Below are 27,687 nucleotides of genomic sequence, written 5' to 3'. Positions count from 1 at the left end.
AAATTTTGAAAGCAAAAATCAAGTATAATGAAAGCACATCAAGAAACAAACTGTACAATTTCTGAACTGCACTGTTTATTTTGCTGCTTGAAACCTAAAGTGACAGTATGCCACTATAATTATGGGGTTTCTTCTAAACCTTTACTACACTGCAGGTACAGAAATATACGGACACATTTTTGGAGAATTGACATTTTGCAAAATGCAGCAAACATTTCAATTTATACATGAGAAAAGGAAGTGTTCAAAAGGGTATGCATTTCAAGTTATTGCAGGTTATTTCTGTGAGAGAATTTCTGCAGGTAAAACATGTTTAAATTTAACCAACAGTAACGTGTCAGTGTATTTAAAATCATGACAAAAATCTTCTCTCTGGTCATTAATTGCCCTTGAACAAATTAGTATGATGTTGTATGTTTAGGGCAAGATGTCAACAGAGCATAAATCCCGTGGCATTTTGGTTTTCTTCTGGAGATTAAAGCTGTTTTTTCTTGGGATAAATGCAGCAGCAAAACACAAACCAGCTGATCAAAAAAGCACTTCTGCCATAACTCCAATAATTTCAGGGCACACCAACCGACAGTAGTTTTGCCATTCCCAGTTCTTTTAAGGTTTACATCACTGCACTGTTGCCTTAAGTACGTTTTGTAAAAGCTTGTTTTCGGTTAGGCCAGCTTGCTGACTACAGCCTGGTTGAGAGAATTTAGTTGGTTGGTCCATTTATCTAATGCAGTATACCGGGCACCGCCTCTCTTCTGATGATCCAGTTCAAGGAGCTGGTTGACTTGATCAATTCGGCCATGTATAGTGCTATAAATAATTAAATAAACGAATATAAATCTAATGCACATGGAAATAGAAGCTAATGATAAATCAGAGATAAAACAAGAGGTCTTCTTATAAAGAATATAGCTGCATTTAGAATTTAAGTTTTAAAATATACCATCCATTTTTATTATATACTATCACATGTAGTACTGCCTATTTAACTGTCATCATCACTGGAAATCAAATTAACTAATTTAGTGGACTATGCATATACACACGTATTATATATAATAATCTATAGCCGCATGTAGGTAGTAGCAGGTACAACCCACACATAAAATTAGGAGCAATTTGATGTTAACAGTTCTTTTAAGACAAGGAATCATATATATATGTAAATCTCCCTATATTACATAAATAAAATACATTACATAAATATATAAAATTAATGTAAATATGTGCCATCTCTCTATATAGCCTTATTTGCTCAAAGTTTACAAATATACTAGACTGCCCTTAAGCCAAGCAAACCCAAAGAAGAAATTCAGCATCATTATTTTTCTGTTTTTAGAATCAAATGGCATTTTGACCATACACATTTGTTTGTTGTTTCTTGTATACTTCGACTGTTTTAAAGCAATTACTAGAACTAAAAAAGTACATACTTATCCAATATGCACTGCACAAGCAAGCTTTCCACATCAGCTACATCTATGTTTAACTCCTAAAAGAAAAAAATATATAGTATTATTTTTGCAACATTAAAGCTTTCCCATCTTTATTTTTATGTAGAGTTATATACACAAGTTTTTACACTACAAGCATAAAAACTGGGATTCTCTTAATACTTCACAATATATTTTGAAATGCCACTCGTTGCAAGAAAAATCGGAGACTATAAAAAGACTTACAGGAGATGAAAAAAATCCTATTGTCATTTATTGTTTTTTGATTTTGTTCCCTTCTGGTTAGAGAATGAAAACTCTGGTTTTGTCTTATAATCTATTTGTTCTATTACTACAGTTCCATAGTTCTTACAAGACAGACATTTGAGGATATTTGAGGAAATTTGTTATTTTATGTCCATAAAATTTGTGTAGTTAGGAATTATGCAGAATATTTTCTACATTTCTCTTCAGAAAAGTACTTTTCTATACCCAGTAAAATACATTAATTGAGTAGTTTAGAAATGTATCATTAAAAAGCCTTGAAATGATACTTGACATTTTGCACTGCAAAGCCATCAGCACTACATTAGTTTTGATTATATGTTAGGTGTTCTATTTCAGGAAGCGCTTTATTTATTTGAGAGCTGTTTATTCACAATTAATCATTTACTTAAGCAAAAGCAAGGCTCCACTGGCAAATACCTTAGAAATAAAGGGAATATGTATTCTCGTGTAAGGCTTAATTAATTTTATAAGCACTTGTGTTCTGATGTTTCGCAAAAGCTCTGCAAGAGAAGAAAAAAAAATTGTAAAAAAAACCAGTACTTAAATAAAGTCACAATACAGTTCCATCTTCGTATCTTTCTATATTCTAACTCCCATGATCTTGTAAGGTAGCCATTTAATTGATGGCTGTAAAGTTTGCTTTAAACAAAAGGCTCTGAAACTTCAGCCTGCACAGATTTAACTTCAAGTGATATATTCACATCTTAACTTAAGTTCAGGGACCAATGATATAATTTTGATGAGGAACTAAGAGTTCTTAAACAGGGACTGCATGAGTTGGCTGGTTTTGCTTAACACAATGCAACTGTTTCAGTAACTTTCACATTATTAAAGTAGCATAAAATTAAGGTATAAATTAACATTGTAAATTAACAGAGAAAGAGCTAGATCTGTTTTTACTTAACTGGTTACACAAGGAACGTTCACATAAAGAAAACTAATACTGAAGACTGTATTATGTATCTCAATAAAACTAATGGTATTAAAACAACTAAGCAAGATGTGTAAACATTAAACCCATGAACACACATTCCATCTCAGTAGGCAGTGAAAAAGCTGAGAATATCTATTTTTTTTCCCCCAGATGCCATTGGCAGATCAATGTCAAATAATGGGTAAAGGTTCATGTGTCCTCTTGCTTTCCATTTCTGCTGTCATTTTCTCCTTAAGCATCCATCTCTTCAGTCTTACAGTCTTCCCTACTAGACTTCGAGGTTCACCAGTAGCTGACATGTAACAGTAACAGAGGGGTTATATTTAGTTTCCTCTGTTCATCTTCTCTTTTACAAACAAGAAGCCTAAGAAAACCAGGTCTCTGGTTTTAACTCTCCTCTCCCTTGCAGCCATCCAGCTAACTGAAGCAGCGATACCAAGTAAGTCCCACTCTTCAGATGTCAGCAGTCTTGTGAAAAACTGGACACTGTCTGCAAGTCAAGAGAATTCTAAACTTGCAAATTAAAAAAACAACAAACTGCAGGGGGGACTTTTTGTCTAACTGTTAACAGAATTGATGAACATGTGTTGTTATGTTCCCCTGTTTTACAACATAGAGGTACTATAAATCTGAACTTTGTTTTTAACATATACACTTGTTTATCTCATTAAAAGTTTTATTGCTACACATTCATTAAGGTGCCTTCATTACACTGTCTACATATTATGTTTTTGATCTGAAGCAGAAATTTCATCTTAGAAAACAGTGAATATTTTACTGTTGAAACTGGTAAGAACAACCTTTGCAATTAATGAAGGGTTCCTTTCATTCAATCCTTCACCAAGGCAAAAAACCCAAACAAAAGGAATAAAAAAACAAACAGAAAAAATCCACTCAACTTAAAGCATGACATTACAAGAGGTATCTTAGAACATTCATTCTTGCAAGAACCTTCTTCCTGACTCCTGCAATTCACAGCAGTCATTCTATCTCCTAGGATGGGTGTTTCCTCTGACTAATTTGCAAGGAAGAACTTGGAAAACAGTAAAAGAAATGTCTGTAACTAATAATTATAAAGAATACTCAGCACAGAAAAAAATAAATCTTAAAAGATCCAGCATAACAAGCAGAGAAAAGGAAGGATTATAACAGCCTGTGAAAATACCTTCAATATGTTCCCTTATGAAGGGATCGTCCATGATGTTGCTGTGATTTGTTTTCAGAATCTTCTCAAATTCAGTGATGTCGTTATTCTGATAGGCACTTCAGAAAATACAGGATTGCATTATTATTTTAAAAAACAAAATAGTCTCATCATAAGACTTTGTTCTCTATAATCTTCATATGGAAAAACTGTTTGCAGTGAGATGCCACAGAAAACATCTTTCTCCTATTTCCTATTTTGTTAGCACATACAGAAGTTCAGAATGATCAATTCTTTTGCAAGTGTGCATTGGTCTCAAACCACTTTAATAAGCTATTACTAAAAAAAACCCTAAAAATAGACATTCTTGGATAGTATCATTATTCAAATTTTGGCACAAAAATATATTTTATATAACAAACAGAGAATAGGGATTCAGAGGGTTTTTGTCAGTGCTGCTTTTAGAAAGCTGAATTCTAAGAAAAAGTAGACTTTTTAAACTGACTGAAAATAAATTTGGCATAATATTGTTTTTTAGATTTATAATTCATTCTTAGTATCTATAATATTATTCAACTACTTAATATTGTTATCTAAATGATGGCTACAGAAACAGATGGTTATCTAAATGATGGGTTTGGGCACCACAAAATCATTTTAAGATATGAATGATAAGAGATGCTAAAACAAGACAATTTTCTTAAACATAATGGTCTCACAAATCAAATCTATCATCTTTTCTTATAGGAACAGTCAGCCACAGAGACTATACACTAACCAATGAAGTTTACACAGAAATTTAATTATACTAAGCTACATGGTCAATGATCTGTAACCTGAAAGAGGTTCTGTTCAATACCTGCCTTAAATTTGATATTAACCCTGAATATTTTTTAAAACATGTATTTCTCCTACATAGTCTCTGTACATTTTCAAATTGTTTTTAAACTGGTCAAGAAAAATAGCCTGTAAAAGGGGCAAGAAAAAAAATGGAATGTTTATTAATGGAGTTTATAAATGGATTACAGCAACGAACTATATCACAGGGAACCAATATATTTTACTTCATAATTAAATGGAAATTCAAATAAGTATATTTTATTGTTTATTCTAGAAGTCTCTCCTTACAACACGCCAAGATTTCAAGTGCCCCATGTAGAGCGCTGGCAGAATTAAAAACATAACTGTAATCGTTGGAATTGATTTAACTTCTGCAACTTTCTTATCTGTTTTAATAGCATTATTAATTTTAAAGAAGCCATTATACTCAAATGTCAAGATAAAAGATATCAATTAGGAGCATGAATAAAATCAGATTGGGAAAGGCCATCTGGAATTCCTTCTGCCTCAAATTCACATGAAGCTATGAAAGTAAAGTAGAAGAAACATGTCTAAAATGGAATTACTGGCAATAGTCTGTTAATAAACTGCCAAATCATGTATTCCTCATTATGTCAAAAATGGACAAGCATCCTCAGTTTCAGAAATTATTTGAGTGCATACAATGGTGGAATATTGTATTAAATTCAAAGCAAGGTTTGTTCCAACATGACTTTAGCTGTGAATCTCAAAATGTAAGCATATATTATTTGTTACTTCTTTCATTATAATGAGAAGATGGGAAGTTTCTTAAGCATTATTCATTCTTTTACTTGTTAATGCAAAGGCAGGATTATTGTGGACAGAAAAGGTAAGCTTTGTAAGGCTGCCTTACTTCACTTTATTTTGTCTGATAATCTAAATATCCCAAAGGCTCTGGCTTCATATTTGTAAGAGGCAATGAAGCATTCTTTTGATGTCCACATATTTGAAGGATAAGGGAAATTGAAAATTCCATTACATATTCCTATGTTAGGTATCTCCTTTAGTAATCATGAAATAACAGGGCATTCAATTATTCTATTGGCTTTGATATGAGATGTCAATTATCTCAGCGCCTCATATATAATCAGCCAAACATTACAGTCTGGAGAACTTTATTTCAAGGAAAAATATGCTATTTTTCCAATTGCAGAAGAAATTCATGACAGCAGAAGATAGTCAATCAGGTAGGAGGCAGGGCAAAGTAGTACTGTTTATAAGACATGTCAAAGTAAACAATTTCTTAAGAAACAGTCTACCAGTGTTTATTTAATATTTAAAGCAAATATAAATATATATAGTAGTTGTGTACAAAAATCCACATCTCAAAAATAACCAATTCCTGGTTTGTACACTACATTTTTTATTTTTCTCTGAAAAACTTAAAATCTTACCTTACTAAATTCGTCATTGCTAGAATCTCTGGATCATTTTTGTACGGTTTAGCCTACACAGAACAGAAAGTATATGTTTAGATTTGCCTTTTTTGGTAACTTTCCTATCAATTAAAAAAAACTATATATTTATAGAAAAAAAAAGTACCTCCTGAGAGTCAAATGGATTTATTCCAGATTTCATGAGCATGTTTGCTAAGACCAAGTATTTTAAGCAAGTCGTTCTTCTGGGGCTCCCTGATTCATCATAATTCTTGAACGCTTCAAAAAAATCAGTATGTGCCTTTTCAAACTCTCCTTCTCTTAAGTGCATTTTGCCTCCGCATTCTGAAAAGAAAACACAGGATGAAACAAAAAAAGGAACGCTGTGTGCTTGTCACTGACTAGAATAATTGTACTCAGAAGTTCCATGCTATTTCTAAATACATTGCTGAAATATTTTCAGGAGTCCTTTCATTCTCTAAAATTACTAGGAAAAAAAACTAGGGTCAGCACATAAAGCTTTGCCATTTGAATAAACCCATTCCAAAGAAGACAAAACAAAACCCAGCCCACACTACGAATCTAAAAGAACACCAATAGTTGCAGCCAATAATTATTTTAACTTTATGTTAAAATACGTAAAATTCAAATGGAATTTATCTCAATAAACCTCAAAGACAATAGGCTTCCTGTATTTATGAAATCTTCACTATGTATTTTGAGTAAAACTACACAGAAAATAAACCGAGAAATACTGTTCATCTATTATTTTTGAAGTATTCAGGGGCACCTGACCTTCTGCGCAAGTGCCTACACCTAAAGAAGGAGGAAAGTGCAACAGTATTCTGGAAAAAGGTTTTTTCAAGATGTGCAGCATGTTTCCACTATAATTCACTTTTACTAATACAGGTACTATTTTCAACACATCTTAAAGCTCCTCTAATCCTGATGAACTTTAGTAAGGTGAAGCATCAAGCACAAATTTACAAAAGTAGACTACAGAAACATCCATCCCTCCCTCTAGCAGCCCTGCCAAGTCTGTGTATTTATCCTTTGTTGCCTACCATCGTGGTAGGAAACTCATCTCCTGCTGCTTCTCCCCTGTGCCACCTTTAGCCAACTGTCCCATTGGGCATCTGCGCATGGGACCAGAACAGCAGCGCCAGAGTCCAACAGCGGTCAACACTAAATGACAAACCATAGTGACAGCATTTGTAGTCCCTATTCGCATAGGGTTTGTCTGAAACTGAACCTGTAAGATCCTCTGCAATATTTCTATAGTTGAAACTGAAAAAAGAATCTATTATCAGATTTTCAGGAAACTAATCTATACAACACAAGTGAAATGAGAAGTTGAAAATTAACTTGCCTCTGATAACACCCATGATCAGTGGATGAGGAATGGCTGACTTGATGTGCAATGACTGTTCATAGAGTGCTTTAAGTTTTTTGTTATTTTTCTGTGCTGTATACATTTGTATTTCCAAAGCATAGATTTCCAATAGTTGGGTACCCTTTTTTAGGTCATCTTCACCATCATCAGTCTATGATAGAACAAGCAATAAAGAATAATTATTTCATCTTTACATGTATATTATGAAATACTTTCAGAAACTTCCTATCAGAAATAAAGATATTCCTAAAATATTGATATAGCTATATACAGAAAAAAACAAGGAAATTACCATAGACCAGATTCTGAAGCCAATTAACACATCATCATTTTGGTCTAACTAAAACTTATCCTTATAATAATTTTCAGAACTTTGCTCTTTTATAGTTTTCCACTCTCCTTTACATAAAAGCCTCTTTCAGTATGCAAATGTAATGACTGAGTATCAGTATAAATTGAAAATACATACAACTATTTTATTGCCTATAATAAAGCCATTTACCAGATATGTTAAGGGACTTTCAATGCCAGGTACCGAAAAGGGTACACAAAAAAGCAGGGTAGGCTGCATAGCTTAATTTCCCCCTCTCTCTTTCCAAACGAGCAGAAGTTAACAACTTATATTCAGCTTTGACTAAAGCTCACTAGAATCTTCACTGAATATACATATCTATATGTACACAAATACATATCTATACTTTTAAATGATTCACATGTTCTTTTCATTCCTGTGCTTGACTAAAAAGAAAGTTATTCAATCTATGATCATTTTTGTTCATGTTATCAGAGAGGTAAGTTAAACCAAGCATGGGATTTCTTCTGTGTTAAAACTCGACAATGTGCCTCAAAAGTCAACAACAGATGTGAAAAATCCATGTTGTTTACTAAGGTACAATGATTTAGAATATCAAGTTACCTGGCATGACTGATGCAACTGACGCAAAATCTTCTGCAACTTTCCATATTCTTCTCGTTCTAAATATAATTTGCCAAGCTGTAGAAGAAAAAAAAATAAAAAAAGAAGAATAAAAAAGAGTATTAAAGTATAAGTATTATACCTTATTACTACAAGTATTAAGGTCTAGTTGGAGGTGTCATAAACAAAAGCAAAAAGAAAATAGTAAGTTATATATTTTACCTTTGTGTTTGTCTTAAACCACAATCTATCATTCTTAGCATCTTTCAGAGCTTCAAGTGTTGTTTCATAGAATTCCTGAAGCAAATCCATCTGACATAAAAAATCAGAATTCTATAATTGTAAACAGCAAATTTGTACCTGTTAATAAAGTCAATCTGAACAAACTAAAAGTGCATGTTTGAACTTCAAAACAAGAAAGAGAAATCTGCATCTTACTGAACGTCTGCTTTCTTTTAAATTGTAAAAACAGCTTCTAAAATAACAAATCACTGTATGTTTGTTCATCCTTTATGAAATAGGTATTATCATTAAAAAAGCATGCTGGTGACAAATGAAAGCCTCCTGTCCATCATCTACAAGCAAGTAGGAAAATCCTTATGTTGTGTAACACAAGGCAAACACTAATATACATCGCTACTGATAATTAAAAGAAACAAAACAAAAAATTTACATACCAAAAAGCATACGATTTACCAAAAAGCAGTCTAAGGAAAAGATGTCTTTCTGTAATACTAACACTGCATGAAACAAAGCTAAAATCTTGAGTGCATGAAACCGTTTCCTTGAATAAAAAAAATGAAAATGTAACATTTGAAGTCGAAGTCAAAGCGCTGAGTATTTCCCTGAACAAATGTTCCACAGAGAGTGCGTTGGTACTGTTTATAGTCATTGCTCTTTTTGGCAGCAGGGATAATAGATCTGCAGCTACAGTCAGCTTAAAATTTCCAAATTGTCCTTCCAGCTCCTGGCTCCAACTGCTTTTAGACTCAACTCTGCCCACGAGGTAAGGTTCAAGCCAGTCCTTTAGACTTGAAGGTTAAGTGCCCTTCATCTATTAAACCTTCCCTCCTTATATCTGGTAGGTCAAAAGGGGCAGTGGTAATGACAAAAGAGTCATTGCTAAAGACCAACGACCTTCCAAATGTTGGTGCTAGCTGCAGGTGGAAAGTTAAGGAAACATTCAACTATCTGTAAAGCTTTAAGGACATCAAAAAAGAAAACACGAAGAGCTGGGAACCTATGAGCACCCATTTAGCTTGTAGAGTCGGTTCAAAGACAGATGGTATCTACCATTAACACATCATTGCAGATTTAAGTAATATGGATTACTTAATTACAAATTACATTTGAGATCACATGTGCTGTATGCAGCTATTATGCTAAAATATTTTACATCTAGGATATTGCCAAACAATACTCAGCCTGATTTAATAATAAAAATTTATAAATTTATGAAAATTTATTATGAAATATATTTTAACATACGACAACAAAATAACACAGCAAGTGCTCTCTAATAAGGTCAAAAAAACCCCAGACTACTATACACAAAAGTCACAGTTAAAAATGTGAATAGGAAAACCATCAAAATGAAAGAACTGATGATCTAACCTGCTTAGAAGTAGAGATATAATCAAGAATAGAATTAATGGATTTTTCAGAATAATTCCTTGTAACTGCACTCCGTATGTAAGTCAATAGCTGTTTATATCTGTTCATCATTTCAGGAAAGTTAGTCTATAAAGAAAAAAAAAACTTTATGAATTTTTACTTTAATTATTAAAAAAAAATCACACATTAACAGTTTGGAACACAAGTTGTAATCTGAACACTGATAGCATAACAAAAAAACACTGAATTTATAGAAGATCAAAAAAAAATCTATTTCCAAAATTTGCTATAATCTGTCCAATAAAACAGTATCTTTAAAAACAGTTCTTAAATCCACAGCGTTATAGAGTATTTTTCTTTCTCTAGAAGTCATTTTTTGATTAACAATGGTAGTTTATTTACAAACTTTGATTTCACACGTAGAGTGTACCAGCAGCTAGGGTATGATACCTCAACAAGGACCAAGTCTCAGACTTCTAGAGAAACTCGACTGACTACAGCCACTGTCTTGTTACATGTTGCCTTTCACTGGAACCACAACATAATCTCCTTGCCATATTTGTAGTAGCCACAAAAGGTTGCAAAAAAAGAAGAAAGTTCTGGCAGATTTTGCTGCCACAGTCATTTGTTCAAATAATAATTTAAGAGCTATGGGTCAAAACTGTATTTATGCCATTTACTCCTAGGTCATAGCTGTAACTTACCAATTTAAAGTTTATTTTAATCATTTGTTTCAGAGCTTTGAATCCCCATTCGCCCTTTTCACCTTCAAGCTCTAAAACCTGAAATAAAAGAAATTTTAAAAGCATTTACAAATGATTTTTCAAATTGTAAATAAATGTATACCCCTTTTAAAACATAAACATCATGTACATGCCTTTTGCCCTGCTTTTTTCTTTATAGAAATATTCTATTCTGCACTGTTCTCCAATTCTATTCTTCCATGGTATTGCTGAAAATGTTAGGAGCCTGCACCTTATTAGCTTTCACACCTAGCTTGATGGAGGAAGGGTGATTATAGATGGATAAAGATCCATCTTTTTTATTATCTAACATCAAACACTAAACTCTAAAGCCAATTCATGAACAAAAATACACAAAAAGCTGTAATAAATAAAAAGACCTAAATTATTTTCAAAGTTACATTTCTGTATTACTTTCATTTCTTCTCATATCAAAAGGACCTCCAGGTTGCAATCTTTAATATAACATACACAAAATAATGTTTGTAAGCAAAAATGTTAAGAAGCTTTAAAGTCATATATATACATATCCTTAAGCCAAAAGATGCAAAAGTCTACTTTTTTCCCTTAACAAGTAGCAGCTAACATATTGCTTTCTGGTGGCAGTCTGCAAACATAAAATATTTAAAGCTGACATGGAGGAAAGAAACTCTCTCTAGATGCGTCAGTATTCATACATTTAAAGCTTCGGAATCAACTGTGAACCAAATATAAACCATTATGTAAGACACTGGGGAAACAGCCGTTTAACTTAAAAAAAAAAATCTATAGATTTGGTTTCTATAGATGATGCATGAAAAGATCCTTAGAATTTTTTAATTAGCTTAGTAAGTTTTGCAGATTTAAAAAAATCTGTTTTGCTATCAAATAGGACCACTCTGTGTTTCTGTTTACTCTCCGTTAAGTGCAGTCCTGAAAAGGCAGTAGGTCAGGAATCTAAGTAGCCCAGTGTTACACTTAACATGTTATTTTAGTAAGTTGAACTATAAATATTACTCTTAAAAGTCTAGAAAATATTGAAAAGGCAAGTAAATATTTTAATGTAGATTTAATACAATTGCAGCAGAAGAGAATCGATTAGAAAAAAAGAAAAAGAATATAAAGACTGAAAACCTTTTGAAAACTGCTTAGTGCTGCTTTAGGATCATCTTCTTTCAAAGCTTTGGAATTGTAGTATTGATTCTCCAGATCCACATTTGGTTCAGAATTACTGTCCTCAGAATATTCCTAGGTTTTAAAAGAAAGAAAAAACAATAAATATCAGGGAAAAAGATGAAGGTACAGAACACCTCTTTCACCGAAAAGGGAAAGAATATAGTAATACTCTTCAAGCTGTCACAAAAGACAGGTGTATTAACATAAAATCTTCAATTTCAAAGCATGTAACGTATATGGACTCAGTCAATGATTTTATCACTCTCTGATATTACCAGCACAATCTCACTGGCTACCAGCACTTTGAACAGATTTCTTGCCAGACTACTACATGCCATATTTTATGCTCTCATGGCTTGATGGACTTCTCTTTTATGGTAAGTGCAGACCATATTGTTAATATTTAGCCAGTTTTGGTGTTTAATGACAGATGCCTAACAGCATATGTCATTTTGGCACAGAGAGCAAACATGCTGCCCACTAATCATCTATTAAGGCACTATACTATGCGACCAACACTGTCCACAAAAAAGACCCTGACTAAGTGTTCATACAAGCAATGATTCAGCAATGGAGGGTATAAAAAGTTTCTATTAATCTCTAATCTCCCTTTTTATACCATGAAGACTCATAATTGGCTATGTAAATAACAATAACAAAAAAGAATAATGATAACCCCAGCTGCTGCTTTGCTGAGAAGAAGGAAATGAATGGGAGAATGTTAGTTATTGCCAAGGGGAGGAAGGTGGAGTGAGGGCACAAAATAATTTAATCAAATAATTATCCATCATGTACAGAAGCACCAAACAAATTGCAGAATTTTCTTCTACCTATCATTATAATCATTTTTAAGTACCCTGGGGCTTCTTCTGATGAAAATAAACTAGGCATTTGATCATCTTTTGCTGTAGGACAACGCTGCCATGCCTGAATTACAAAACACTAACAAAGTCAAAACCCAAATAATAAATTTATTTGGGGTTTACAAGCATCATAGAAATATTTCACCCCTCCGCATTTTTAAGCCAACTTCTCTCAACAATATGCCTAACTATTAGGAGGTGAACTGTTCAAGAGATTTTGTTTAAACCGCATAGTGTCATGGGAGTAATTTTCCGTTATAAAAAAAAATATGAACAAAACATGGTTAGGTGCCCTACTTTAAGATGACATTTCCTCTTTTACTGTACTTCCTCCTCTGTACCATAAATATTTATTCTTTTGTTCATTCATATGTTTCTAACATTAATAGAATCCTTCAAAACCAAGGGAGAAAAAAAAAAGGGCATAAAAAGCTTTAAAATTAGCTCCCTTCCCTATAGCGCAGGTAGATCTTTCAAAAAGTGTAACTTTTCTAAAACTTCAAATAGGAAAACTACTTAGGGCAACTTATAACTGGCTCGAATAATCCTTGAGACATTTATCTTTCACCCTTGAGGCCTTGCTGCCAATATCCAGCACCTGTTTTGGCTTGTCACATGTAGATGAATTGCCAAAGTACATGTTTCATTATACTCACTTAAAGTAGACTATTTAGTAAGAAAACAATGGACTTGAAAGCCTAGTGGATTCCACAAATCTGTTTTCCCAAAGAACTACACAACCTAACACTGAAAACTTCAGTAAGCAAATAGTTTATCATGTTAATTCACTGGTAAGACTTCTTGTATTTATAAATTCTTTACCCCATTGATGCATCAGAGATAAAGCAACTACAATACAGATAAGATGCCAAGTGCTGCAGCATGTTGGGCAGCATGAAGAAATGCACTTAAGCTTAAACAACACAGCGTGGAAGATATCTGCACTCAGCTGATGCTTTGTTTCTACTCGATCTGAACAACGCGGGAATATTTTTGGCTTAAGTATCTATTCGTAAAAGATAAAAGGATGGCAAACTAAATTAAACCCTTTTCAGGAGCAATGCACTCTATTAGCCTAAAACAAAAAACTTTTTATCTCAGCTCTGGCAATCATTCCGGATGTGGACTTGCACAGGATGTCTTTTTTCAACTCATTTTTTCCCCCTTGTTGCTACTTAAATATCCCATAAAGCTATTTTCATAATAATATTCATATATAACAAAGAATAAATGTAAAATCTAGACAGTAATTTTTCCTAATGGAATTACTTTGAAATGCAGCAAAGGAAGTGTTTTATGTTGCTACAGCTGTTCTACCTTCATTTGATGACTACTTGCCTCACTTCAATTTTATGGTGTTACTGACTCAAAGCTCTCCAGGAGATGGGGCTTCCCTATTTCAGGAATTCCGCTTTTCTTCATGGCATACAGGCCTAGACACAGCTAATGAAAATGCCAGAGTTGAATCCCTTGCAATTTAAGGAAGAGAATTCATGTTTAAATTCATGTTTAAAGCAATGAGTGTTCTGGAATAATGGTTTACTCCCTTCTGAAATATTTCATTAGCAGGATACATCAATTTGTGTGTATGAGTTAAGATACATGCCCAGGCAGGTGAGGTGTTTCAGATTTTGGAGGGGGTTCGGTTTCAGGGTAGTGAGCTGCTAAGCAAATTACCATTGCAACTTCAGTTTGGGGTACCTGCACTGCTATTCAGGGACACCATAAACTTGCCATAATACTTCTATATCCGGGGAAAAATAAAAGAAAAAGAAAAAAAAATGAGAGGGAGATTTTTCTTCATCCAAAAATATTTAATTGAATGAAAAACAGTGTTATTCATTTATAAGTTAACTGGATGGACAATAACATGAATTTACCTTGTTGCACCCTTTCAGAGAGCTCAGATGTAACACGCCCTATAGATTTCAGCACTACACAAAGTAAAATGTGAAAGATCAGGCCCGTTTATAAAGCATAAGACCACTTTATGTCTTGTGGTTAATATAAGACCAAGCAATAAAATATCTTTATTGCAGTCAAATCCAACATCCAGTGAGATTAATAAGACCTATTATCAGACTTACAAATATGATTTGCAGTCCAGAACCTCCCACTGTTATATGCCTTCAAACAGAGTCTCTGCCTCAAGACATTTAGAATTCAGGTATCACAATAGATTGTCTTAAAAACACCAGTTAAGTATGCAAACTGCTTTGAAGGGGTTATTTAAAAGATGTATTTAGACATAATAGCTGTAAAGAAAACTTCAAAACCAGGAAAAATGTACAGCACAAGAATATTCAGCTTTTGCCAAAGGCAAAAGGAAAGGAGAGGGAAGAGTGTGAAGCAGTCTCCTCAAATTTCAAGAAAAAAAATTCTCCCTTTCCAATATTGAAAATAACAAAGTTCTTTGGATACCAAATTCAGATACCAAATACAAACTTTCTTCACACTAATTTTCTATCCCCCTGTCCTCTATCTGAAAAACTTCCACAATTCACATTTTTATGAAGAAAATTTGTTTCATTAAACAATGCAGTGCAAACATAAAAGTTAAAAAAAAAATCTGTGTTAAAAATGTCAAGTTTTAAAAAAGCATTTCAGCAGAACTCTAAACATTTTTATCGCTTGAACTAAACATCATTTGAACCTAATATTTCGCATAGGGGAAAAAAAACAAAAAAAAAATCATAATTACAACTTCAAGATATAGAGGTACCTTCATGCTATATTTTAGCCTGAGCTGATGTGAAAAGTTACAGCCCTAAGATTTTTTTTTTTTGATGAAGACTGTGGTGATTTTACTTAAATCCATATCAACGCTATCAGTACAAATTAAAAGTGAGTGGAAGTCTGACTACACAGATCTCATCTCTGAGGAAAAAAAAAGCCTCAAAACATTATTTAAGTACTGCTCCACTGAAATCCAAATTCTAGATTGAGCCAGTTATAAATTCAGTTCTATCACATCGCTTTTTGGGGTAAGAAAAATACTCTACTAGCTCAACAGCTCCATTCAGATGGAAATAAAACCTCTGGTGTAGCTCACTGACTGGGATGTAATTCTTTCAAACAATTTTAATAAAAGCTAAAGTACCACTGATTGAATGCAATTTACTGATCTTTATTAAATTACATACTGACTTTTCACAAAATTCACTTTGGGTAGTAAACAACTTTAAAACATTAATCCTCAGCTTCTACAATGAACACATACAGAAGATAATTCATCTCAACCAGCTTTAATAATGAGATTTAGGGCATGGATCCATTCACAATTTCTCCAGCAGCACTAACAGTGTGAGGCCTCTTGAACCCTCTTTCTTTGCTTATTCTGGTCCTGGCACCCCCTCCTCCCCAAGCTGCAGCGTTTGAGCTGCTTACATTGCATCGGTGCTGGCGACGACCGGCCCTGGTGTGGTTGAGAGAACAGGCCGACAGTTACACTGACACACTCTGGAGGCTGGTGAGATACAGCAGCAGAGCAGGTAACTCGGGGGACAAGAAAACCTGCTGCAGTATCAGAAAACTGTAACAAGAGCCTTTGTCAATGTGGTCTTTTGAGATTACTGAAGAGTCCGGCACTATATGAAGTTGAGCACTGTAACACTATCAGTGACATTTCACTGCAGATTTGTGGCATTCTACCAGAAGAGTGACACAGTAAACTGACAAACATACAAAACCACAGAAATCAATATTTTATAAAAGCTACAGTTGACTAGTTACTAATTCTCATGTTTCCCCTCTTCTCTAAGGGCCTTCTGTGGTCTTTTCATCAATTTATGGTAATAATCTAAACTACTGGTTTCCAGTAAAACAATACAGAACAACACATAAAAACAGTTTGGCTAACTCTGTAGGAACCAAATTCCTACCCTGCAAACATTCTTTAAAAAAAAAAAAAAAAAAAGTGCAGGTAACTATACAGAACATAGCCCAGTGATTAAAATCTGGTCCTGAGGGTTATCTTAACACAACTTTACTTGTTTCTGTTTCAGCTGTTCTGAGAATAAATACAGTAAAAGTTGGTTTTACTCAGTTAATTACTGTGCTTCGTAACTATGGTATTTAGGCCCTGATATTTTGCAATAGTACCAGTGACATGGGCTTTTTAAACACAAAAAAAATGCCTACATGAGGCCAAGTAAACCCTCCGCTCCGCCTCTGAATATCTGCTTAATATATTAGTCTACTAGCTTGCCAGGTAATTTTACAATGAACACGCACTGCTTCCATGTAGATCATATAAGTTGACACCAACAGTGACAAACAATCACCATCCTAGAGCAACTGTATCCAACTACAACTTTTGTTGCTTCTGCTCTTCTTGGACCGCTTGGCCCCTAGGCACCAGGACAAAAAGCACTGAAAAGTTTCTGTGCAATTCTGCCTCATGAATATAAAGAAAGCAATTGGACTTGAAATGTAGAAGTTAGAAAAAGAACTGAGACAGTCTGAGAGAATAAAAATGAAGAGTGATTTGTGTAAGAAGTCTGCAACCACTCGACCATGCGCCCAACCACGAATCCTGGTTTTCTTATCCACATTCCAGGACTCTGCTGTTCCTCACTAACTCTGGGAGGCATATCCTGCTGGCTCTCACAGGGCCTCGTAACGGTCACTTACTGACACTGGGAATAAGCAGCCTGTGAAGCAGCTTCAGGAGTTTAGTTCTGCCAGTGATTTGCAACAGGGTCAGTACATTTCCATGGAAAGACAGTGCTTTCTGTTTGTTTTGCTTTATTTTTTATGCTGAAGCTGAAAGATGTACAGAAATGAGACAGGTGACTGCGGAAAGAAAAAAAAAGATATTATTCTAAGAAATCCAGTTTGCTCCTGTTTAACACTCAATTGCAGACCCACTCTAAGCAAGTTCTGTTCTGAATAAAGGGCTAAATAGTCTGGAAAAAAATATGAGAACTTATATCATATATCAACTGTTGGAGGGAAAGAATTTACAGACTAATCACAAGTCATCCTCATTGCCTCAGTGTTTGCCTTTGAGATATTATGGCAATGAGCAAAATAAGCCCCAAAATATACTATTTCTGTGTTTACAGTTGAGTCTGATGAGAATTTATAAAATTTTAGGACACACGCTGAATCTAGATACGATATTAAACGGGAATTGATCAGAAAACAGGACATGTTCCCATGTCCTCTGCAGAGCACATTTTTGTTCAATTAAAGAAAAATCCTATAGCAATAGCGAAAAATAACAAAGAAACATAAGAGCTGAATGCTCATTTCCTCACCACTCTCATGCCAGATATATATCTATATATTTTAAATAATGGCACTACTGGAATATGAGTACTGGAATATGACTGGGAAGAGGTGACAATGTCTCATGAAATTTCAACCATGTCTATTAAAAATGCATGCCAGTATAAACTAGGAAAATTTCACCAACTACTGATGGGATTACTCCTCAGGTTTGGTAGCATACAGAAAATCCTTTTGAAAAGAAGTACATTTCTTACAGTTGGAATTAAGGAGCGAACCAAATCATATTTACTAAGCTATCTTTCTAACAGCCTGAAATGCTATTAGATTTGAATGCATATTTCGAAATACTCGCAGAGCCTGTAAAGGGAAACCTCTAGTATTTTGAGAGCACTTTCTCCATTTAAACAGGATCCTTGATCCTGACAGACTTGTAGCCATCTCCCTGAGGTGAAAACAGCTGGCTGTTTACTAGGTCCATGCACAACTCTTCTACTGAAATCACTGAAATAATGCATCTACGTAACATACATATTTGTTGCAGAATAGTCAAACCTCTCAGCAAACAGGTTCTGGCTATCCTTCCTCCAGATTAGTTTTAAAATTGAACTTCAAAGTACAGTAAGATATCTCCTTTTAAACACTGCAGAGCATTTTTTATATTTTTAAAACAAAATTAAAACCATGAAAATATAACAACTGTCATTGTGCTGCCATTGTGCCTGGAAGAAGCACTGCCTGGAGAAAGGCCGAGTTTAGTCTCAAAGCCAATTCTAAACACAGTTCTGTGCTTGAGACTGCAAACAAAGATGGTAGTTACGATGGTCTTCTCTCTTCCTCCTCCTTCTCCATTTTAAAGCTGAAACTAACAAAAAAAACTGCACTGGAATCATATAACATATCCAACAACACCAGCCTAGAATTAAAACTGCTTCTCATAAAGGCTAATAAAACATTATTCTGTTTATTGAAGCATAAAGAGGAACAAACCATGTTATAATCAAAGACATCGCCACACATTAAACTTCTAAATTTTGGTCTATCCACCCCACGAAATACAAAGGAAATTCATTGTTGATATTAGGATCTCCAATAGACAAAGCTAACTTCTATATGAGCAGCTGAGGTCATTTAAATGCAAATCTCTTGACTCCTAACTCAATAAAAAACTAAGCAGAAACAGTAAATTATGACCTGAAAAACAGGTAGTCATCGGTTGTTTAGCGCAGGGTAATAATCACTCTGATAACACAAAAGCGAACAAACAAAACAGGATGATGAAGCTGAGAAAGAAGGGAGTTCAGACTTTCAGTTCACATTTCTGTTCAAGAGTAAAATTTCTGCATACACAAAGAAACATAACTGACTGGTTGGTTCTCCACGATGTGAAAATGCACATTTAAAGAGAAGCAGACATAACCCCTCCTAAAAAAGTATAATGAAATTAAAACTTTTTAGGAATCTTGTTTTTAATCACTGTTTTTATGTGGACATCTCAGTCGAGGCTCACTACGCTACACTCCTCTGACTAAACAAGACATCTTTCATTGCAGAAATCGTCAATGAAAGAAGAAACAATTTCTACCTCCTACTCCTTCCAAAATACTCATTCACCAAAACTGAGGTGTGCTCATTTGTTTCTAATTCTGTACTTGTCTGAGTATTTTGTCCTAACTGTCTTTTGCTTCAAACCTTTGAACGGAGCCTTTAAACTGAACTTGAATAACGTGAATCCTCTCATAACCTCCTCTTAATTTAGTTAGATTTACATCAACATAAAAAAGAAGAAACCAGACCTTAATTTAAGAGAAGGTTTAGCTATTTTCCAAAACAGTTTTGCAGAGCACTGTAATCACAGACCTAAGCATATTAAAAACAATATTTAGTCATGGCTTGCCAGTTCAATATGTTAAAACATCCTTGTTCTTATTTTTTTTTAAACCATCAAGTATAAATCCAAATTAGATTTAAAAGTCAGTTTTATTTAAAGATACAGTCCAGGCATTCTTTGATGTTTTACACTGGAATTACATACAGAAAATAGGAAATTAACAGGTTCCTAATTATCGTGAGCAGTATTTCTATATTTTGGAAAGATCTGGGCTAGCAGTAATCGATGATGATAAAGAAGTTCTGTGAGAAGTAACTACTGTCAGCAGATGAAGCTTACATAAACAATAAGTTTCAGGACCGTTTTCACTATGATAAAGTACTTGACACGCAAAGAAGAAAAAACATACGTTAATACCTGGTGAAAATGACCTAACTCTTGTGAGTTGGAGTTGCACTGACTTATTCCAGTACGTGCATGGACAGATGGATTTAAACACTGAAAAATATCATTCCAATGGTTTCTCTAAATTTCTGATTCTCATCCTGTATACATTCTGATGTGTTTTGTATTCATTTGATGGCATCGCATGCAAAAACAAACGCAGTATCTTAAACTGGGATATAGATTTCAGCATTAATAAAAACAAATGGAAACTTATTTTAGAACAAAGTGGCTAAGCATAATATTTTCAGTAGTTTTAATATATTTCATTCACGAAATGTGTTCTAAAAGACCGTGAATTCATTCACGGCACTAAGTAGAAGGCTAATGGTACTTGCAATACTGACACACATCCCTCATAAGACTAAGACGACCACATATGTCAGACGAGCACTCTTTCGTCACTTTAAAAAGTCAAAACTCAAACCAGGCCCTTTTACTATGCAACCAATGTACCCAGCCATACTGAGCAGTTCATAATAAAAAATGCCCAGAAACTATTTTAAGTTTGGCAAGTCCTTTAAGTTAACACTCCAGTGGCAATAATTATCAAATCATTCATTATAAACCAAGTCTTCCACAAAAGAAATGTTGGGGTTTGTTAAATTAAATTTTAGCATTGCATCAAAACAATCACATCACGGTCCCATTTTTTCCTGGATAAATTGCTCAGGTGCTAATTGTGAATAGCATTTTTTTTTTAATTTGTCAAAGCTTGGAACTAAAGCTTATGAAGAAATAAAACCAGACACAGTACACATTTAAAAAGAAATAATAATAATAATAAAAGACTGCAACTAAAGCGAGGAACCCAAACTGTACCGAGAAGCCAAGGCAGCAGGAAAGTTAAGGACAAGAGTACCCCTGGCTGGTGGTCCCAGGGCTCTTGGCTCCTCTGTCCCCCCAGGTGAGCGCAGGGGCACAGCCGGCCCCTGCCCCGCCGCCTCCTGCTCCCCGCCGCCACCAGACAAGCCGGCGAAGCCCCCAGCCCGGCCCCGCCTCGCCGGGATGAAGCCTCTGGCCGGGGCCTGGCTCCCTGCCGGGGCTGCAGCCGGTGCGGAGCGGCGGCGGGGCCTGCACCCCTCGCGCCGCCGGGAGCTCCCCCGCCCAGCGCAGGGCCCGGGGGCCGCCACGGCGCCGGCCGCCCCGCTCCCTGCCGGCCGCGCACGCCCGGCGCGCCGGCAGCCCTACCAGGTCGTAGTCCTCCTCGTCGTCGCACATGAAATCATCCTCCATGTCAGACATCTTGGCCGGCGGGCGGGGGAGGCGCCGGCAGCGGGGGGAGGCGCCGCGGCCGCCCCTTCTCCCACAAGCCCGCGCGGCGCCGGCCCAATGCCGCGCGGCCCAGCCCGGAACCGCCGCCCCGCGTCCCTTCCCCTGGCGTCCCCCGCGCCGCGGCCGCACGGAGCATCCCCGCGACGGACCGCCGCCCGCTTCCGGCCGGGCCCCTAGCGACCGGGCCCCTAGCAACGGCGGCGGCCGCTCCGCACCTAATTCCATGGAAGTGGCTAGAGAAAGTAACACAAATAATAGTAAAAAAGTGAACTCCAACTGCTCGTTCGGGCTGCAGGACCCTGCGGTGGCCAGGCGCCCGCGACATCCACGGGCGTCTGAGATGTTTCCGTGGGTCTTTCTAACATTACCACAGTTTCGCACAGTGCTTTCTTTTCTGTGGCACTGCTGAGTCTTTCTGCAAGCCTATTTCTGTTTCTTTCTCTTGTCTGTGCTCTGGCACACACATTCCAATTAAACGTTTTGAATGTGGAGCATTGATGATGGCGAACACAACTCCAGGTTGCAAACAGAGCCGGGAAGATGGAACATTAATGCTTGGAGAGCGGGCAGAGCGAAGCTTTGAGAAGTGTATCAGCGACTGCTGGCACAAAGTTTTGTTTCAGAGCGTCTTGTTGAAATCCTGAGGGGATGAACCTTTCCTAGGACACTTCGCACATCAGGGGCTGCAAGATACACAGGGAAATAAGAACCAGTGCGGCTGACAGTGGGGCTGGAAAGCTCGCTTCCCCCGCGCTAGCGGCAGCCGTTGATCCGGAGGGGGAACAGGGCCTGCTTTGGGGGGCACCGGCAGAATCCATCGTCAGAAAAAGGAAAACACGGGGAAGGGGCGCCGTGGAGGGGAAGGCGGCTCGTCCGCCCGGCGCTCCCCTCACGCAGCCGGAGCGCGGGGAAGGCCCCGCGCCGCCGGGCACCCCGCGCCCCGCCTGGCGCCCAGCGCCGGCCCCGCGGCGGGCGGAGCGGGGCGGGCCGGGCCGCGGGCCCCGCCGCCCGGAAGGGGTGTCCGCCCGCCCCGTGGCCACCGCCGCCGCCTCGGGGAGCCGCCATGGCGGCCGCCGCCCCCGCCACCCTCCCCGTGCAGCTGGCGGAGCAGCCCAGGTGGGTGGCGGGGGGCCCCGCCATCTCCTGCGGCGGGGTGGCCGCTCCGCGTGGCCGGGGTGGGGGGACGCCGCTGGAGGCGGCGAAGTGGCGCTGCCCGGTGCCGCCGCCGAGACGGAGCGCGCGCCGGGCGGCCGCCAGGTCCCCTGCGCTGGGGCCGGTACCGGCGCGGCCCCATCTCGGCACCGGCCCCTTCGCTGGCGATGCGGGGCAGGAGGAACCTCTCACGTTCGCCCCTGCCAGCTCCTCGCCCCAGATCCGGTGGATGAGGATTTCCCTCTCGGCCCGTGTGGAGCTGCCCTTTGCTGCGCTGGAGCAGTGGGGGACAGCGCACGCCAAGTGCCTTTCCCACTCCTGCACTAGAGCAACTCAGATGAGGTCAGATTGCATTTTGAGCCCCCATGGAAGGGATGGGGAGCTCAGTCTTCCCAGACTGCGCAAGCTCAGGAGAGATGCACGTGCTTGACGCTCCCAACATCGTGCACGTGTGGGAGAAGCCAGTGCTCCGCGCTCCCGCCACACTCCTCGAGGCCCAAGCTTGGATTGCAGCGGGCGCTCGAGTTGCAGCCAGGCAGCCAAAGCCTGTGAGCCTTTCACTGGGCAGGCGGGTGAACCCTCCATGAAGCGAGATGGCTCACGCTTGTATAAACATGTCCCCATGGTCCTTCTGCTTGTTCTTTGGGTACCAGCACCGCTGAGAAACAGCTGTGAAACCGGCATGCCAAATACTGGCCCCAAAAGGAACAAAGTTAACATTGCTTTTAGAACGTGCCAACATCTGCACCCCCACGGACTGTCACATTATCGTTAATGTGATCTGGGGAAAGGACTGTGAAATGAAATGGCAGAAATTGCTGCTGCTAATTGGAAGAGTGATCAACTAGTCAATACAAGGGGAGATTATGAGGAAATGAGGGGACAAAACGATTTAGTTACTGGACTCCAAGATGGAAAAGTACAGAAAGATCTGTTAAAGAATTCACAACAAATAATAATACTCTGTAGTTTTTTTTCTAAAGAAATATTACAAAACATTTGAATATATGTTGTTGGACAATAATGTAGCTCTTACAAAGAAGTACTAACTGAATAACTGACTGTGAAATTTGGTAACATCTGTTTTTTATTGCTGTCATCTTACTTATGCTTTGCATTAATAACTAGGCTTCCAGTACTAGTTGCAACTAGATTGTACTAATTGTAGAAGCCTTAGCAGGGTTCCTGTGACTAGAGTTTTGTTATTAGGCCCAAAGCTCCCAAATACTCTTTCCATGTTCTTTCACTTATTTTTGAAATTTTAACATTGTCTGAAATATGAGGAAAGGCTGAGAGAGCTAGGCCTGTTCAGCCCGCAGAAGCCTGAGAGGGGACCTGGTCAGTGTATACAAATACCTCAAGGGAGGGATGGAGCAGGATGGGGCTGGCCTCTTTTCAGTGGTGGCCACCTGTAGGACTAGAGGGAACGGCCGGAAACTAAAGCATCAAAAGTTCCACAGGAAGTTAAGGAAAAAATTCTTGACAGGGTGACAGAGCACTGGAACAGGCTGCCCGGAGAGGTTGTGGAGTCTCCTTCTCTGGAGATCTTCCAAACCCGCTTGGACGCAGTCCTGTGCCACGTGCTCTAGGTGACCCTGCGTGTGCAGGGGGGTTGGACTAGATGATCTCTAGAGGTCCCTTCCAACCTTAAGCATTCTATGATTCTATGAAAATATCTCTGAGAAAAAAACCCTACACTTCCAAAAACTTTTAACAAAACAAAACAAAAAAGCTTCAGCTTTCTATTTGATCTTGTGACACAGAAAAATGCCATGACTTCCAGAGATGGCTTAAAACCTTCCTACACCATAGGCAAAATGGACCTTTGGTGCCCTGGCATGAGGAGCCAAGACCTTGCAGCTCCTGCCACAGGTTGGAAAAGGGAAAGGTGACAGAAGGGAGTTTTGGATACAGCTAAGTTTTGCTTATCCTGCTCCCACCAGGTACATGGGAGGAAAGGACTTGTAGCTGCCTCCAAATCCCGGTGCTCCAGAGGAGCTGTTGGTCCCCACTGCCCAACATTTTCCTCAGCAGTGACAGCAAACAGGTTACTGAGCTCTGGCCCTTGCAAAGTGATTGGAGACTGGGGTGTTTTGGAACTGCAGGCAACTGCTGCCTGCTGTTGGCTAGAACCAGTGTAGGCAGAGACTCACAGCAAATGAGGGATCTGGCACCTTTTATAAGCAGGCATATGAACATAGTTCTTTTTGGATGTCTGACTCTTGAATTTGTTGATGATGTTTTGATTTTAAAACAAACTTTTTATTCACTAGAATATTCTAAATAGTGCCTTCTCCTCCTCTGTCAAAATTACTGTTATGTGTAGAGCAAAAATAAGCAGCTTAATATAGCTCCTTATGTAACAAAGAAAATACCTGTATTTCAAAAAGTTCAATTTAATTTAGTTTAAGAATACATTTTGGACTATGGGCTTCCTGCCTTTTATGCAAATATATTTATTCTAAAGATTTCCAACCTGCCTTTCAGATTGCTGAAGTTGAAGGAGTTGTTTGTATCAAAATTCGGATCGGTTCCCAAGTTTTATGTTCGTGCACCAGGGCGAGTCAACTTAATAGGTAAAAAAGGAGTATTAATCTTGTGTTATTTTATTTTATTTGCTATCATGAGAGTTTGGTGTTTAGAGAATCTAATATTTTTTTTTTCTCGGAGAAGTTCCTTGTGATTGATAGAAAGAAGTAACAAAAGGGAAAGAAAAGATAGTGCTCTATTGCGTTTCACTACATAGCATTACAAAAAGAACTGCACACTCAAATCTCAGTTTAGGAAAATATGCAGAGCAGTGACAGTTTTAAAAACATCAAGTAACTTGCATACTTATGCTTGGATGCAATTTTAAAGACCTTGAAAAGTCTTTTTTTTTTCTTTTTCTTTTCTGATCCACTGTAATTTAAGCTACCAAGTATAGCTAGTCACAAAACAGTGCACATGATGAGACATGAAATGACTCCACAATGATCTCCTCTTTCTTACTCTGCCATAGAGATATGATCCATTGGCTGTCTGGCAAAACACGATTATTATTCATTTAGGAATAACCTGTATTTTTTTTGGCCGCTTTATTTTTGTGATTTTTCTATCCACATTGTATCTTTGTTCTCCCTAGAGCTCAATTCAATGTGTATTTGTAGAGTAATGCAGCCCATCTGATGACATTATCAGTAAAGGGATGATCCCAGAAAACAGATTTAAAAATTAATTAGTCCACTGTGCAGTTAATGATATTTTTTATCTTGGTGTCTGTGTCTATAAGCACATTATGTCGATTAATTAGAAAACATAGCATATGCTAACAAAGGTCTTCCTCAGAGAGGGTATTTTCTACATACCTTTTATATTTTAAAATTGTTTTTCATCTTACGTGTAACTGTATTATTATTTAAATATAATCACTGCCTTATTGGAAAAAGGTTCAAAAATTATACGCAAAACATTTCCTCCACAAGCCTAAACCAATGGCTAACGAATCATCCAGACTGGCAGGGGAAGTCACAAAGTAGGGAGTCACCTTAAAAAAGCCTTTTTCAAACAAAAGTGATTGATTTTTTTTTGCACTGACACAACACCATACAAATAATGTGATTATTCACATTCAGATAAGCACAACTTTCTTAGTGTTTTTTTTTTAAAAAATTATAGGCCAGTGTTAAAACATGAAGATTTATAAAAAAACATAAAGTTAATAAAATCACTAAAGAAGTGCAATTTTTTTTGTGTTAATATGAAACAGAGGATCAAGTCCGATTTAAATAATAAAAGTTGAGACTATATACTCTGAAACTGTCTATGACAGTATACAATACTGTAGAAGCCCTAGTACTGCTAATCTAGAAAGAATTTTTGCAAAATCTTGTTAATTGTCTGTTTCTTTTATAGGAGAACATATAGACTACTGTGGTTATGCTGTGCTTCCTATGGCCATAGAACAAGATATTCTGATTGCAGTAGAGCCTGTAAAAACACAAGTTGTGCATCTGGCCAATACAAATCCTTCTTACCAGTAAGTAATACTTTTATTTATTCACTAATTCTTAAGAATCTTATTGAAATTAACTGTTAACTTAATTAACAGATTAACTATTCAGATTCTGCCAAATCTCCATAGTAAGATGTTACTGGAGTTTAATTGTGTAAAATGAATGATATAAGTAGATGGGATCCCATTGACTCTAAACGCCTGTTAGTTTAGAGCATCCGGTCTGCTGCTCCTGTCTCCCACCTCTCTGTTTGGATTTCTGTTGTAAAACCTCTGATCTTTCAATCCTGCTAGAGGTGCAACCCTTCTCCCCCTCTTTTAGCTTATCCTTCCTGATGTTATCTCCTCAACTGGCAGCCGTTCAGTTTCTCCTGCAGAAGGGATTGAAATGTTTTGTAATCAATTACTGCACATGTAAGCTACCACTCCTCTTCTCCAGAGAACCTGGAGCTATATTTGCACAACACAAAGGCTTTAGTAACAATCCTGGCTCAAGTAGTGTATTCTGTCTTTTGCACATTGTCCAACAACTGCTTATTCACAGAACCATAGAATAACCTTTGGAGGTGATCTGGTCCAATCCACCGATAACTTCAAAGGTAGATGAGGTTGCTCAAGGCCTTGTCTAGTCATGTGTTGAATAACTCCCAAGGATGGAAAATTTATTACCTCTTAGAGCAGCCTGCTTTATAGTTTGGCCATCCTCACTGTGAAGAATGTTTTCCTTGTGTTTAGTTGGAATTTTCCTTGCTGCAGCTTATGTCTGTTGCCTCTTGTCCTCTCTGGGGTAGCTCTGAGAATTTGGCTTCATTTTCTGTATTGGCACGTGTTAGGAGTTTGAAGACAGGAATTAGATCCTACGATATAATGCTTCAGGCTGAACAACACCAGCTCTCCCAGCCTCTCCATTTATGTTTATGTGTTCCATCCTTGTAGCCAGCTTAATAGGACTCCACTGGATGCACCACAGTTCGCCAACGCTGTTCTCATACTGGAGAGCCCTAAAACTTGACAAGTGCCAAACAGAGGGAAAAAATCT

The 27,687-nt window shown here is 37.5% G+C and overlaps 2 protein-coding genes across 3 annotated transcripts in view; one reads left to right on the top strand and one right to left on the bottom strand.

The window, feature by feature from the left end:
* Positions 1–53: 53 nt before the first annotated feature.
* On the bottom strand, positions 54–21,545 carry COPS2 (COP9 signalosome subunit 2). Of its 2 annotated transcripts, none has more exons than XM_088540255.1 (13): positions 21,419–21,545; positions 11,816–11,929; positions 10,664–10,741; positions 9,960–10,085; positions 8,568–8,678; positions 8,346–8,423; positions 7,406–7,580; positions 6,203–6,381; positions 6,055–6,107; positions 3,821–3,918; positions 2,139–2,221; positions 1,434–1,492; positions 54–810 (listed from the first exon to the last, which is right to left on the bottom strand). In XM_088540255.1, exons 1-13 carry the CDS (start codon positions 21,470–21,472, stop codon positions 666–668), a joined length of 1,353 nt encoding a protein of 450 aa, XP_088396381.1. In that variant the 5' UTR covers positions 21,473–21,545; the 3' UTR covers positions 54–665. The 2 variants fall into 2 exon arrangements, with proteins under 2 accessions (XP_088396381.1, XP_088396389.1); XM_088540263.1 differs by having other exon boundaries at positions 8,568–8,657.
* A 1,009-nt stretch (positions 21,546–22,554) lies between these two features.
* Positions 22,555–27,687, top strand: part of GALK2 (galactokinase 2) — a 46,089-nt gene continuing 40,956 nt past the window's right edge. The window contains exons 1-3 of the mRNA XM_088540096.1: positions 22,555–22,618; positions 25,142–25,230; positions 26,549–26,672. Coding sequence (XP_088396222.1) covers positions 22,566–22,618; positions 25,142–25,230; positions 26,549–26,672 — 266 coding nt within the window. The 5' untranslated portion in view covers positions 22,555–22,565. The remainder of the gene's footprint in view (positions 22,619–25,141; positions 25,231–26,548; positions 26,673–27,687) is intronic.

Source organism: Tinamus guttatus, unplaced genomic scaffold (assembly GCF_059628265.1).
Source record: "Tinamus guttatus ecotype Peru unplaced genomic scaffold, ASM5962826v1 Tinamus_guttatus_pri_ptg000004l, whole genome shotgun sequence".
Lineage (NCBI taxonomy): Eukaryota > Metazoa > Chordata > Aves > Tinamiformes > Tinamidae > Tinamus > Tinamus guttatus.
The sequence above is the reverse complement of the archived record's forward strand: the minus strand, read 5'-3'. Positions and strand labels throughout refer to the sequence as shown.